Source organism: Vombatus ursinus, unplaced genomic scaffold (assembly GCF_900497805.2).
Source record: "Vombatus ursinus unplaced genomic scaffold, bare-nosed wombat genome assembly UNPS02014799.1, whole genome shotgun sequence".
Classification (NCBI taxonomy): Eukaryota; Metazoa; Chordata; class Mammalia; order Diprotodontia; family Vombatidae; genus Vombatus; species Vombatus ursinus.
Window position 1 is genome coordinate 22,975,362 of NW_020954577.1, and position 15,413 is coordinate 22,990,774.

The 15,413-nt window shown below is 39.4% G+C and overlaps 1 protein-coding gene across 11 annotated transcripts in view; it reads right to left on the reverse strand.

Annotated features, from left to right (window-relative positions):
- Positions 1–15,413, reverse strand: part of TRAK1 (trafficking kinesin protein 1) — a 137,607-nt gene that overhangs the window by 67,422 nt on the left and 54,772 nt on the right. For 3 of the 11 annotated variants that reach the window (XR_003569985.1, XM_027871956.1, XM_027871953.1), the window contains exon 1: positions 2,246–2,585. The exons of 3 other annotated variants lie outside the window; for them this stretch is intronic. Coding sequence is in view for 7 of the 8 variants with exons in the window: in XM_027871956.1 (XP_027727757.1) it covers positions 2,246–2,357 (112 nt within the window). In the remaining variant the exon portion in view is untranslated. Of the gene's footprint in view, positions 1–2,245; positions 2,589–15,413 lie in introns of those variants that run through there. 5 more of the 11 variants (XM_027871961.1, XM_027871962.1, XM_027871955.1 and 2 more) reach the window with 4 other exon arrangements.

Consider the following 15,413-nt stretch of genomic DNA (forward strand, 5'->3'; position numbering starts at 1 on the left):
ATGGCTCTCTGAGTGGGACAGGAAGGAGGGAAATAGTATAAAATGCAGGCGATATTAAAAACACGTATAAAATAAAAACTTTTTAAACCGTAGTCTCAGTCATTAAGAGACCATTTTAAATGGTTTTAGTTTTATTAGACTGTAAAACTCTCTGTGATCAAAAGAGACACCCATCATCACACTTTCTTTTCCAGGAAAAATAGTTTCCTATTAGAAAACCCTAATTCTTAACCACAGATCGGCCTTTTCAACTCTGACATTTCACCCCCAGCACTTTTCTGGGTATCAGATCAAGTTCCTTTTGAATCACTATCAGGTTTTTAAATTTGGTGGCATCACCAACAACTAGCAAAGAAAACACAAAGGATTTACCCAACCATGATACAACCCAAGATGCCAGACATGATTTAAAAAAAAAAAACAAACAGACTATCTATGATCCAGTGCAATCCACCAAGCATTTTTTAGGTGCCTACTCTGTGCAAGGCACTGGGAGACAAAGACAAATCCAAACCAAAAGACGTCCCTGCCCTCAGGAAGCTTATGGTCTAGCAGCTAATGGCACTGGGAGAAGTTCATCAGATAGTAGAGGTGGAACCCAGTTTGATCCACAAGAATGAACGAGATACTGGTCCTTCCAGTTTAAAGAACTCTCAGATCCCATCCCCAAGGAAAACTCAATAGTCCTTCAGCCCTACACAGGAAAAAAGCCTGAGGAAACTGGGACTTACTGATAAAGGAAACCCACTAAATAGAGTGGGAGAGGGGGTGGGAGAACTAAAAGACTGAGGGTAATTGAATTCCAAAGAAAATGAAAGCCTTAAAGAAAACTGAATCATCTTCCACCCCAGAAAAAAATTCTAAGAAATAATTTCACTTCAACAACGCACATTCAATTTAATTAAACAACAACAAGCAATCAGGAAACACTTATTAAGCAATTAGGACCTCAAAGTAGAGCAAAAATAAACAAATAAACAAAAACCCACCAGTCTCTGTACATACTTTATTTTTCATATATATAATTAAATATAAAATCTTATTTTTCCATATGCATAATTGTATATGAAAGTCTTATTTTTCATATACTATTATATATGAAAATATTTTTCACATACTATTGTATATGAAAAATCATTTCATTTGGAGGGATGGGGGGGCAAAGTGAGTGAATTTAGAGAGAAGGGTATCATATAGCTAGAATCAGTTAAATAATAATAACCGGTCAACATTACCTTGTTACTTGTGTTAGTAAACAAATCTGAACCAGTCATAATTCTACATTTACAACCTAATTACATAGTTCTACATAACTCAATCATTTCCAATCTCAGAGCAAAGTCTTCATCCAAGTTAAATTTCAAGTTTGCCTAACAGGTGTCTTCTCCCACCTTTTTGCATATAATGGGCTTAATTCTCCATCAGTTTAAATGAGCCAGACTTTATTCAAGCCAGTCCTCTGGCTAGATTTCTCTTGTCATCTTCCTTGTTTTATACAACAACACTGAATATGTGCCCAATTATTAACATCTTTTCAAATAAAAATTATGCTTATACCTGAAAACACACCACCCATAAATCTGGATTTTGAAAGACTGCCCTATTATTTATTCTGAGGAACACGAGCCAAAAGCAATTTCAAGGACCAAAGCAATCAACAATCAATTATTAAGTTCAGGCATCAGGGGCTGGGAATACAAGTGTCAAGACTGTATTGATTTTCCTGGAGCTCCCATTCTACCCAGAGAATTCTATGATTTCTATATTACAAATCCTAATTTAATCAGAAAGCCCCGTTTCAAGGCTGTAAGTGAGTTCTTAACCTTTTGTATATCATGGACCTCTTCGGTAGTCTGGTGAAGTCCGTGGACTACTCAGAATCATGTGTTTAAAATATGACAGATTACAAAGAAAACCAATTATATTGAAATACAGTTATCAAAATATTTTAAAAGTTCACAGACCCAGGTTAAGAACTCCTGTTATAAGTGGAAGTCCCATAAGGTCAACTAGAGAGAAAAAAACTCTTGTATTTTTACTCTAATCTGCATTTTTTATTAGAGATATTCCACCCACTCAAAATAAAATAACACAAACATTATAGCCACTATTTAATCCACCTTACACTGTGAAGACACAAGAAACGAATTTGAGGCAGCAAACAGTTTACTAGAAGAATAATGTTCAAGCCCATCAGGCTTGAGAAAGGAAAAAGACAAAGTTTAAGACAAAGTAACACATTTACCCTCTTCCAAGAGCTCCAGGCTATCATGCTTAACGAGGACAGGCCTCCTAGGTTCATTGTCACAGTCGTACTCAAAACACTCTTCTTCATTTCCCGATTCTTTCAATGACATTGCTAAAGTCGGATCATTGTCCTAAGCCTTTGACACCGGGAAAACTCCCAGCCACCTCCGTGGAGGTGCCATCTGTACAGTGACCTGAGCACACTCCCAGCAGCCTGGAAATTCTCCTGGGCAGCGACCATGCCTTGCCAACATCCTGGGTGATTTATCTGTGCAGAGGGTTGTATTATAGTGCCCGACATCTCTCACGCCTAAGAGGGAATCTCAGACTGCCTGGGTGGATGGGGATCAGGATGGGGGAGGGGAAGGGGAATTGGCAAAGAGCCATCACTCCCTTAAAACGTGCCTAGCCTCCTACTGCACAGAAGAACCAGTGGTTTGGGGCTTCCTCTGAAGCAAGATTCCAAAATGGTAGATTGGGAGAGGAGACTGTCAACTTCGAAGCTTTTTGCGCCGTATCTTCTTCTCCCACAACCTCCCTCCCCTCTGGAACCCTAGATAATGGTAGCTTCCTACAAGTTTCATAGCAACTGCATAGGGAAATACAGACCGATACTTAACACAGCTACACCTTTTTAGAGGCGGGGAATCTGTAGGTAAGTCACCTTGGTAAACGATTGCCTAACTTCTTCGGGTGACAGGTTTCCTATGGGTGTGCTGAAGATACACACACACCTACACGTTGCATTAAGGAATGGGGCGGGGGAGGGGTTGGGGGGGCGGCGAGAAATTAGGCAAAACTGGGATTCCAGTTGCATGATAATAAAATGCAGAGAAGGAAGCCTTTAACTTTATTTCCCGATTGCAGATGCAATAAAGATGTAAGTCCTACTTGCACACCTGCCTCTCTATGCCAAGAGCACTTTGCAGTTTTCTCTGCATTCTATATTCCGCCCAGAGCCAACTCTCAGGGTAACTCTGTAGTCTAAGAAATACTGCAGTAAGGGAACGCTATGGTTAACAAGGCAAAGTTATTCATTCCATGGCTGAATAAAAGAAAAAAAGGGGGGGACCAATATGTGCTGATTCTGAACAATGAAAGAGAGTCATAGTTTTCCTGCACATCCACTTCAGATAACAACCATGTTTCCCATCTGTTGTTTCGCTTCTAACAATGAGAAAAGCAAACGCTTTCCTGAAATGGTCTGAAAAGCATCCTTAGCTGTAGGCTTTGGGAAAGAAGCTTCGAATTGCTTCTCAGCAATTCTCCTGAGCAAATCCGACTAGAGTTCTCTGCACCTAACAGCATTACATCAGAGAATATATTTTGCCTTTATCTAAGGAGTGAACTCAGGGTCACTAAAGACTTGCAGACTGCTGGAATCTTAGCAGGTAACCAAGAGGGAGGATTGTGCAGAGGCAGAAGAAATAAATGACCACAGACAGAAGGGCAGTAGAGCTAATTAAGACCGCACTGAGTTCCTTTAATTGGCAAGACTGACCTTAATGAAAAGGGAAGGTTTTCTCTGTCTATCTAACTATCTCTATATATTCTATATCTGTAATGGTACGAAGGTTCCACATAGTTTAAAAAGAAAAGTGATATAAGGTGGTGTTGTTCAGTCATGTCTGACTCTTCTTGATCCCATTTGGGGTCTTCTTGGCAAAGACACTGGAGGTGTTTGCTATTTCCTTCTCCAGCTCATTTTACAGATGAGGAACTGAAGCAAACAGGGTTAAGTGACTTGCCCAGGGTCACACAGCTAGTAAGTATCTGAGGCCAGATTTGAACTTAGAAAGAAGAGTCTTCCTGACTCCAGGCCTGGCACTCTATCTGCTAGGTACCACCCAGCTGCCCCTAGTATTAGTTACTATTGTCTATTATAATAAAAATTCTTAAGTGTTCCTATTAAGCAGAGATGGGAATATCAGCAAAATGCAGGTATTAACTGGCTCTATTAATATCGTGTATACCTAGCATCAACTTTTGGGGGTTTTTTTTATTTTTTTATTTTTAGGCAATTGGGGTTAAGTGACTTGCCCAGGGTCTCACAGCTAGTAAGTGGCAAGCATTTGTTCTGAGGCCGCATTTGACCTCAGGTCCTCCTGACTTCAGGGCTGGTGCTCTATCCACTGCACCATCTAGCTGCCCCTAGCATCAACTTTAAAGAGGCAACTTTAAATTCAAGCGGCAATGTGACCCAAGGAATTGAGCACTGGGCCTGCAGTCAGAAGACCTGAATTCCAATCCAAACCCAGGCATGCACTAGTTGTGTGACCCTGGGCAAGTTATTTAACCTCTGCTTGTCTCAGTTTCCTCATCTGTAAAATGGGAATGATAATAATAGCCCCAACCTCCCAGGGATGTTGTCAGAATCAAATAAGATACTAATAGTAAAGCACAGTGCCTGGCTACATAAATGTTTAGCTATCATCATCATCACCATTAAATTAGCTGAATGTTTCAACATGAACAAAAAAGGGAAGCAAACCACTCCATCTCAGGGTAGGATGAAGAAAGGCTGCTAAATCGAGAGTCAGTCAGAGGACTTGGTTTCCAAACTGGTATCTGATCCTTACGGCTTCTGTGACCTTGGCTGAGTCACTTACTCTGGGTCACAGTTTCCTCAACTGTTACAGGGTTGGTCTCTAGCTTCCCTTCTAGCTCTGACTCTCAGATCCTAAGAACCCATGCAGAACTCATCCATTCCACAAATATTTATTGATACCTATTATGTGCAATTGCATGAACCATTACGGTAAATTTACTCATCAAACAATTCCGTGTATTTGTCATCCAGCTAAAAATGCCTTTTAAAATGTTACTGCATTCATAACTACTTTGTTAATGTTCACCTTTCAAAATAATTTCAGACAACCCTTGACTAATGATGACCAATCCAATCAACGTATTTAATGACAACTTTCACCTTTCAAAGTTCATTCCTTAAACTTGATAAACTGAACTGTGGCATACTAAGTAGAATGTTAGATTCAAATTCCATCTCTGATTCTTATTTGGTGACTACAGGCAAATTATTTATCTCTAAGCCTCAGTTTCTTCATCTGTAAAACGGTATGCAGTACCTGTAGTATCTATCTGATATGGTCATTGTGAAGCTCAAATAAGGTAATGTATATAAAAGCACTCAACAAATTTTAAAGCATTTTATTGTTATTATTGAATGTTTAATATAGAATGTTTTATGACATATGCATACAACTCCATGTCCTAAGTCTGTCTCAAAATCAACTAACACCAACCCTATTTTTTGAGATCAGGCTATCTTTAAACCTCTGAAGCAATTCTCAAACCCAATTTAATTTTTATTCATGTTATTTTTAATGATAGAAATATAGCATAAAGTACTTTCAGCAAATATATCCCCAAATTAACAAAAACAAAAAAAGTCACAACTGAAAAAAACATAAGTAGCACTATTTCAAGTTATGCATGGGTGAAAAGGAGCCAGTTTGGTAAGCTGAGTGGGCCAGGAAATATATTCACAAAACATTCCAAATAAACTTAGAGGCTGATTATTTAAACTGAGATAGAAAAGGAAGCAGAGATGAGCCCCAGGACCACTGTAAGAACATTACATGCTTATATATCTGGTAGTCAGTTAGTTAGCCAGTATCCTCTTATTAACTGGTACTTCCACATACCTGTGGTATGGGAACACCTGGTGTTCCTAACAAGCCCAGATACTATCTTCTCTTAAAGGTGCCTTCTAGATCCTTACTAAAAAGAGCTCTGCTTCAGCAAGCATTTTCCTTAAAACAATACAGGGAATAGAACACTGGGCTAGATGCTAACAATACAGATACAAAAAATTAAACAAACTGCACCCTCAAGGAGCTTCCATTCAAACCAGAAGGAAGAACATCTCTAGTGAGGATCTTCTTGAGGAGACCTAAAGAAGCTTTTGAGATCCTGCATAAGAGTCACATGGTATGAGACCTGGACCAGCTTCGCTGCACACCAGAAGGAAAGGTCCCTACACCAGTAAGAGCATGGATCCACTTAGCAAAAGGATTCCATGGAGAAGCAAGGAAGATCATACATAGTGGGTTTTTTTGCATATTTTCTCCCCTATTGATCTGTAAGCTGTTTGGAGGCAGGGATTATGTTTGCCTTGCTTAGCCCAGCACCTGACATTATTAATTATTTATTGTTAATAATAAATAATATGTTAAATATAATAATTAACATAACTATTAATATGCACGTGCTTAATAAATGCATGTTGATTTGACTTGACTATAAATCATACTTTCTAGGTTCTAAGCATAGAAACAAGAACTTCTGTAAAATGAGGGGGCTGGGTTCTAAAGCCCCCCCTAAGTCTATGATCCTATAAGTCTACACTCTATGATCCTCGGAAGCTAAGGATAGTATCCAGAACAGCGTTGGGTCTGGACCCAAGATGACCCATTTCATCTCACTCACAGTTCATTACAAATAGTTCTCTGCTCTATTTGTTACTGGTGGTAGTCATTAAGTAAAGACATGGCAGAAAAACCCAGCAATGGATACTTCTCAAAAAAATGGACTTTCATGTCATGTTCACACTAAGTTATATCTAAAGCTATAAAGCAATAATTTATAAAAAGCCAATACATCTTAACAGTTACCCCCATGCTAAGGCTACACATCTGTCCAGCAGGCTGTCACAAGAGGCAATGGCTATATGGGTGTTGCACTGTTCACGCTATTTAGTTGCCATCTGAAATAGGTTTGAAACAAAGCAGTAAAGTATGGGTGTATTCACCTTATTAACTCTGAAGCATCAAATTTCCATAACCAAAATTATTAAGAGTACAAGATTATTAAACTACCCAACTTTTCATGCTCATCTTTAGTATTTATTCAATCAAGTCAACAAGCATTTACAAATCGACTACAACGTGATAGCAAGAAGCCCATGTTGTTTGGGGATGATTGATCTGGGGGCCAGGAATTGTTGGTGTCATGGTGGCTTGCAGGAAAACTTGCCTCTTTTTCAATATTCCTTCTAGTAAAACAAGAAGAGTCAAATCTCAAATCTAATTTACGAAAGGAATTATATCAACAAGTACATATTTGCAGCACTCTTTAACTGCTCAAAGCATTCTTCAAAGTATGCAAAGTTGGCTCAAAAGAAGACATGAGAAGAGCTTCCCACCCCTAAACACATAGTACAGACCTTCAGACTTTTTCAATGTGTTGATCAATTATGCAGATTTTTTCCCTTTTTTTTTCTTTGAAAAAAGACCACTTGTTATATGGGATGGTTGGGGAAAGAGGAATACTAGGAAAAACTATGTTGATATAAAAAAATTCATAAAACTTATTTTTAAAAAGAATAAAAAGTTCTTCTCGGTATTTTTCAGTCGTCTTCAGTCAAGTCCAACTCTTCATGAGCCCATTTGAGGTTTTCTTGGCAAAGATACTGGAGTGGTTTGTCATTTCCATCTCCATTTCGTTTGACAGATGAGGAAACTAAGGCAAACAGGGTTAAGTGACTTGCCCAGGGTCCTACATCTAGTCAGTGACTGAGGCCAGATTGGCACCAGGAAGATGAGTCTTCCTGACTTCAGGCTGATGCATCTAGCTGCCACTCAGCTTAACAGTTACCCCCATGCTAAGGCTACACATCTGTCCAGCAGGCTGTCACAAGAGGCAATGGCTATATGGGTGTTGCACTGTTCACGCTATATAGTTGCCATGTGAAATAGGTTTGAAACAAAGCAGTAAAGTATGGATGTATTCACCTTATTAACTCTGAAGCATCAAATTTCCATAACCAAAATTATTAAGAGTACAAGATTATTAAACTACCCAACTTTTCATGCTCATCTTTAGTATTTATTCAATCAAGTCAACAAGCATTTACAAATCGACTACAACGTGATAGGCTCTGTGCCAAGTGCTGGGGAGCTCACAGTCTTATTGAACACTGACATACCATACTAAAAACCTAAACAAAAGCAAGAAGCCCATGTTGTTTGGGGATGATTGATCTGGGGGCCAGGAATTGTTGGTGTCATGGTGGCTTGCAGGAAAACTTGCCTCTTTTTCAATATTCCTTCTAGTAAAACAAGAAGAGTCAAATCTCAAATCTAATTTACGAAAGGAATTATATCAACAAATACATATTTGCAGCACTCTTTAACTGCTCAAAGCATTCTTTCAAAGTATGCAAAGTTGGCTCAAAAGAAGACATGAGAAGAGCTTCCCACCCCTAAACACATAGTACAGACCTTCAGACTTTTTCAATGTGTTGATCAATTATGCATATTTTTTCCCTTTTTTTTCTTTGAAAAAAGACCACTTGTTATATGGGATGGTTGGGGAAAGAGGAATACTAGGAAAAACTATGTTGATATAAAAAAATTCATAAAACTTATTTTTAAAAAGAATAAAAAGTTCTTCTCGGTATTTTTTTTTTATTTTCTGTATCTCAAACTATTTTATGTCTAAACTAAATCTGAGAAAGGACAATCTTTATGATCTATTTCTAGGGTGATTGATCGAAAAGGTACCAAGTATGTTTAAAACTTAAATGCGTGAATTTGAATCAAAGTCTCTGAAAATGACAAAGGATCCATCTCTTGGCTTTTGAAAGGAAATGAAATGAAACTTGAGACAACTTAAAAATCCAGAGTTTACCTGGATTTTTTCACAGACACACTAACATAACTTATCTGAGACCAGAATGGGTAATAACTGGTCAATACATTGCACTGATGCATCTCTATCAATGCATGACTTCACACAGATCTTTTGTTGGTTTCAGAGAATATGTTTTGAAACAGATTCTCCTTACCTCCAAACCTTCACCTGTACCTTTGCAGGCTTTCTTTTATAAAAATCCAAATCCATCTACAACCCAACAGTTCATCTACATGGGGCCACTATAAGTTCACACTAGGGATATATGGTAAATTGTACAAATCAACTCTAGGGATAGAGACCCAACCTTAACCTGCAAGAAGGGAGCAAACACTGAGCTGGGCACTTTAAAAATCATCAAGTCCAAATCCCTCATTATACAGATGGGGAAACTGAGGCTTAGAGAGATTAGTGGCTTGGCCGAGGTCACACAGGCAGTAAGCATCACAGCCTGTGGACTAGCCATAAAATCATTTTAATTACAGGCTCGACAAGATGTCCACTTCACCAACCTTTTAAAATGCCTAAAGAAAACCACTTAAAAACACTACATCTATTCCCAAGTCTCAAATCAATTCCTATAGCCCAACTCCAAATGTCTTGTTTTTTTTCTCTATTCATACCTTGTTCCTTTTTTTTTCTTGAAGGATGGGAGTGGCAACTATCAAAAATCCACTGCTAAAACTTGAGGGGAGGAGTAAGCTTTAGACAAAATGGCAATATTCTTTAAAGAGAAAAAAAATTAAATGAAGACTCCATCAAGTTATTGGAGAAAATTCAATGTTGCCTATCATTTTTTAGGGTGCTAACAACTCTCACTGTCAATATTTCAAGTGAAATACTTAAATGACACTCCAACATTCCCATTCCTACCTCAGAGCACATAAGATGTTGACTTTATAAGCTAATCAGAAGTCAATAAACCAAGGAAAACAAGAAGAGTCTGCCTCTTTGGTGAAAAATACACAATCATTTCTACTTGACCACAAAGGTCTTTTCGAAATAAAGGTGAACTTGCCTTTTGCTATTAGCTTGGGGAATGCACTAAAAGTTTTGCTCATTAATTATTCAAAGGGTACAGGACAGTGAAGAGGAAGCATAGATGGGTGTTTCCAGGCATTCAAGTTCCTAAAAATATCTCCCTTCCCAAACTATGGAGAACTGAAGGATCTAGGAGGTTAATCAAATCAACAAGCATTTATTAAGTGCCTACTATGTACCAGATGCAGAGACAAAAATTTAACTGTCCTCGAGGGGTTTACATAATGAAACAACATAATACTTAAAGGGATGAAAAAGTTCAACTATCTGAAGGGGTGGGAGAGACAGATAGGGAAAAAATGAATTGTTCTATTCACCCTAAGTCTTTCAGGATCTAAGCCATGTGGATTCAAATGTCCTTCAATGGAAGAGCAGGGAGATAAGCAATAAAAGTGACCAAACTGCTATTTTGAATTCTGCTTTGCAACTTTCTGGGTTAAAGGCTTATGCAAAACATATATATACTTTACAAATAATGAACTTTTGGCAGAACAGAATGAGTAATGACTAGTCAATGAGTTACATCAAAATATTTCTGTGGAATTGAATGGCTTTATACAGATCCTTTGCTGATTTCAGGAAACAAGTGCTATGAAATATTTTTTTTTCTGTACTTCTTTTATAAAAATCAGACCCAGGAGACATCAAAGGAGTAGTATTTCCTTTCCATCCCATCTTGCCCCAATTATTCCTGTGGCAATATAAAGACAGATGTTGTCCAAAAAGATTGATTCCCATCACCACTATCTTTCTGTCCACTTAGGTGAGAAGAAAACTTCCCATACATATCTGACTCAGCTCCCATTCAAACTTTGACATCAGTCAGAATTTACCCCTTGGAGAATCACTCAGTTCTTCCATTTCCCTTTTTGATGTATCAGGGTGGAGATCAGGAAATAGCAAACCAGAAAAAAAAAAAGTCAAATGAAGAGAGAATCCAAGGTGAGAAATTCTTCCCCCAGCAAACAGGATCCAAATAAGTCTCCTCTCACCCTCGGGATTCACTGTGACAAGTGATTTTCTTTCACCAGGCAATAGGTGTGTCTAAAGCTCAGGTAACAATTAGGCCAAGACAACAGGAAACTTCCTCCCACTCACCTCCAACTCTTGGACTGTATTGACCTGCACCCACACCCCACTCACTGCTTCTCCTTGGGCTACTAAGTAAAGTTCTCATGTCTGTTCCTAATGTAGATTCATGTCTCATTTATAACACCTACATCTTCATATGGTACATATAATAAGAACAGTAACAGCTGGGACTCAACGTCTGCAAAGCATTTACCTCTATTTTCTCATTGAATCCCCCTCAACAGTCTGATATGTCCTATTATTATCCCCATTTATCCCCTATTATTATTATTATTATCCTCATTTTGCAGATAAGGAAATTGAGACTCTGAGGTTCATGACTTAAGCAAGGTCCCATAGCTGGTAAGCTTGTGAGATGAGATGAAAACCAGGTTCTTTCCAGTGTCATATCCAGAATTCTACCTACTTTACTGTAATGCCCTTCTGTGTAGAAATAAACTGACAGAAATAAAATGCTATTCCACTTACATGCACACATAAATACACACACAAACACAAATATACAATATAGAGATTTACTATGTTTTTAAGGTTACACCGACATGGAGTAACCTTGACCTCAGTTTTTTCATCTGTAAAATAAGGGAATATTTGATGACCTCTGATCCTTTCCAGTTCTCGTCTCTGATCTTATAATCTTCATCTAAAGTCAATATATCGAGAGCTGAGTTCCATGTTCTTCTCCCTCTCCTTAAATCACACCCATGACCTTCCCACAAAGCTCCCTGTACTTACTTGGGGTCTGGTATCAGAAAGAGAGGGGAAATTAGACACTGAACTCCTTCAGCAATTTTCAGCCTCCAGCAACTGACTGATACCTGATCAGCCTCAGCAACATTGGGTTTATTTCTAATATAATTTAATCTGCTCCCCTAGGGCCGTCCTCTCCACTTGATCATTCCTAAGCACGTGCATGCCCATAGCACCAGGTTCTCATAAGCTGAGGCTGCGCTGGTCCCTCTAAGAGAATTACTGAGCAAATTTAAAAAGTGTGTCATCCCATCAACACCACTGCCCAAGAAATACACCTAGGACTCCTCTTTAACACATATTCACAGCAGAAACCAGCTGATAAGAAAGACTTCATGGCTGTGCTACTTCCCTTAGCTGAGAATCAGGCCAGTTTACTAGTCTGTTACATCATTCAGGTTAATCAGATGTGAGGATCTTCTGAAGACAAACATTCAAAGGGGAAAGGTCATATAGAAACCTGGATGCCAACACAAACATAGCCACCTTTGGCCTTTCCTCACAGATATCCTCTTGAAGGTCTGTGTGTTACTCAAGCAATTAAAAAAAAAAAAGTTTGCCAGAAGGGCTGTGATTTGAGAGAATCGCCTTTAAAAAAAGAAACCAAGGTGTTCAAGGTAGCAAACAGAAATAGAGAATTTCAGTGCTTCACATTATAGCAACAAAATCTAAAGTGCTTTGGGACCCATCTATCTGAAAGTGTTTCTGAGCACTACTCAGTCCTGGACAGTTCCATTTATACCACTCCATAAATTCCCTTCCAGACCTGCCCGAGGTTGTCAAACCCTCCTCCTCCTCTTTCTCCTCCCATTCTCACCACACCCATCTTTTAAAACAAGGACCATATGATGCAATGACCAAAGATCCTATTTCAAACTACACATGTCATCCAAGATCCTTGCTAGGTCTCCTAAGTAAGAGAAGACTCTTGAACCCTCTTGCAAGGGAGTATTATAATTCCTTGAGTGGTCCCCCCCCCGACCCCATACTCCTCACCTCTCATTATCCCAAGTCAAATAAATACCCTGGAAGCCATGAGAAAGACAGTCTTCTGGGCCTTCAGCTGACACCCAGGATGTCTGTGGAGGGAGATGTCTGATGGAATGCATGACACCCTTCTCATCTCTATGCCCAAACAGCACAAAGGATAACCGGCACATCTTAGGCTGCACACATTCACATTGTCATATACACACGTGCACAGGCGCACACACACACACACACACACACACACACACACCTCAACAGAAACAGTATTTCAACAGAACCTACAAACCACAAACATTTCTATGCCTAATAGGTCAAAAACTATCATCTCTTCCTGAGAATCTGTTCAGAAAGACCTACCGATGGATGATTCTTCCACTGCAAAAAACCCTTGGTCATGCTTCGGAAAAGGAATTCATAATGTCACACAGCCCTGCTGCACCAATGCCACTGCCCCCACCCCCTCCCAGCTCAAACTGAAGGATACAGATCCATCCACCAGGCTTACAACGTACCCATCCTGCAACCTCATACTTGCAAAGCCCATAATTACCATCTGTACATTCATCATAATACCAGTCGAGTTCATAGTAATCCGCTTCGATAAATTTCTGCATAGTCAGTATTCTCAGAACTGATTTTGCCGTGTTTCTGAGGTCAGGTGAAACGCAGCCATGCCTTCCTGCCTTTATGGTAGGCTGAGCTGAACGGTAGCCCCCAAAAGCCTGAAAGCGAGCTACACATTCTCAGTGACGGACGAAAGCCAGAAGGGAAAAGAAAAAAGGAAAAGAAAAAAAAATGAAGGGACTAGAAAGGGTGAGGGGGAGAAAAATCAGGGAGGCAGACTTCCAAAGCCAATGCCCTCACGCTGCATGCTCACTCTCATAAAGAAGGTCTGTACAGAGCCCTTGAATGGGAGTAGACCAAATCATCCTATCAAAAGGCTGAGAAGGTGACGTCAGGGACACACACCACCACTTGGTGCTCCTAACTCAATCCTCGCCTCCCTGCTCTCCACACATCTTTCAATCGGACATGTTGCCATGGAGACTGGTCGGCTCTGCAAATGATGCAAGGATGCAGGAAATTTCTTCCATGGATGCTGAAGCTATTTGCTTTGAGAGATATTTGGGCACATGAAATGAGAAAATAGGAGTTTTCTAATAAAATAATCCAAGACAAAAGCACCCAAGGGTTAGAAGGGACCTTGCAGGCATCTTATCTGGCATCTTGCCCCAGGGGACAAAGACATCTATTCAAAGTTTCCTTGCTCTATGGGAGGTTTACTGTAATCACACATTCCAAGTCTGAAAAATAACATTTTTTTTAAAATGGGGGTAGGGGAGGGAATCTTTTGACTCTTACTCACCTATATGAACACTAACTTTTCCTTAGCCCTTTTAGAAAAAAAAAAAAGCTGAGAATGTAGGGAACAGAGTGAGGAGTAGTGAATGAGTCATCATTTTCTAAAGTTGCCTCCAAAGGAAAGGTTTACTCACAAATATCCATATTGTATGAGCCTTTTCCATGCTCCCAGGGAAACAAAACACTTGTGTGGTTTTAAGAAATACAATATACAACCAAGTAGAACTTTATAATAAAGCTAATTATTAGATTTAAATATATTCCATCTCCAATTATGGTGGCTGAAACATCATTATACATCTCCAGCTCTAGTCACTTGCCTGATCTCCAGTCCCACAATATCAACTTTGACTTCAGTTCTCCATTCTCATTCTACCCCCCATATATCAATCAAAATCCTGGTCATTTCTACCCCTACACAACATGTCTCACTGCCTATCCACTCACGGCCACCACTCTGGTTCAACTGTCTCTCACTTGGACTACTATAAATATCTTCCTAATTGTCCTCCCTGCCTCAAGTCTCTCCCCATTCTTCCTCCTCAAAGCAGCCAAAGTACAGGGAAGATAATGTCACACCCCTTCTTCATAAACTCTAGTAGTTTCCTGTCATCTCAAGGTTCAAATTTAAACTATTTGTCATTAAAGTCCTGGCCCCAACATATACTCCCTTTCTCAGTGGACTGGACACATTTTTAACAAAGATTTGTTCATTACAAAAAGAAAGCTAAAAATCTTTCCATCATTACCAAAATGGTACATAGATGCTCAAGAGTGCTTTGCTTCTCTGCTTTAATGAATAGTACCAACACCAAGATTTCACAACCAGGTCCCTACAACAGAAATAAGCAATACTTACTGAGCTAAGCAAGTGCCCTCCCCAAGTGACTTAACACTCAGGCCTTCGCAGCCACATGGCTCTCACTCTTATTTGGACAGGCATTCAGGTCCTGCTGAGTCTCCAACAAGAAAAAAAAAAACAAAACACTACCCTTTCGGGGAGGTTTATTCAGCCCTTTGGCCTCTGCCCTTCTTGCAGAAGCTAAAGAGTTGGCGATGGGTAACGGCCCACATCCAGGAAAATAAAAATAAATGTGAGTTGTATCAACAGCTACAAAATTCCATTCCAAAGCAGAAAGAGGGGGTAAAAAAATCAGTTCATTACAGCACCTGCCCCTGTAAGGAGTCTATTAATGTGGCTATAAAAGTATGTTCCCCCACCCCTTTTTTCACCAGATCATTCTGAGACATGAAGCTCATGCTAAAAGCTCTGCTTC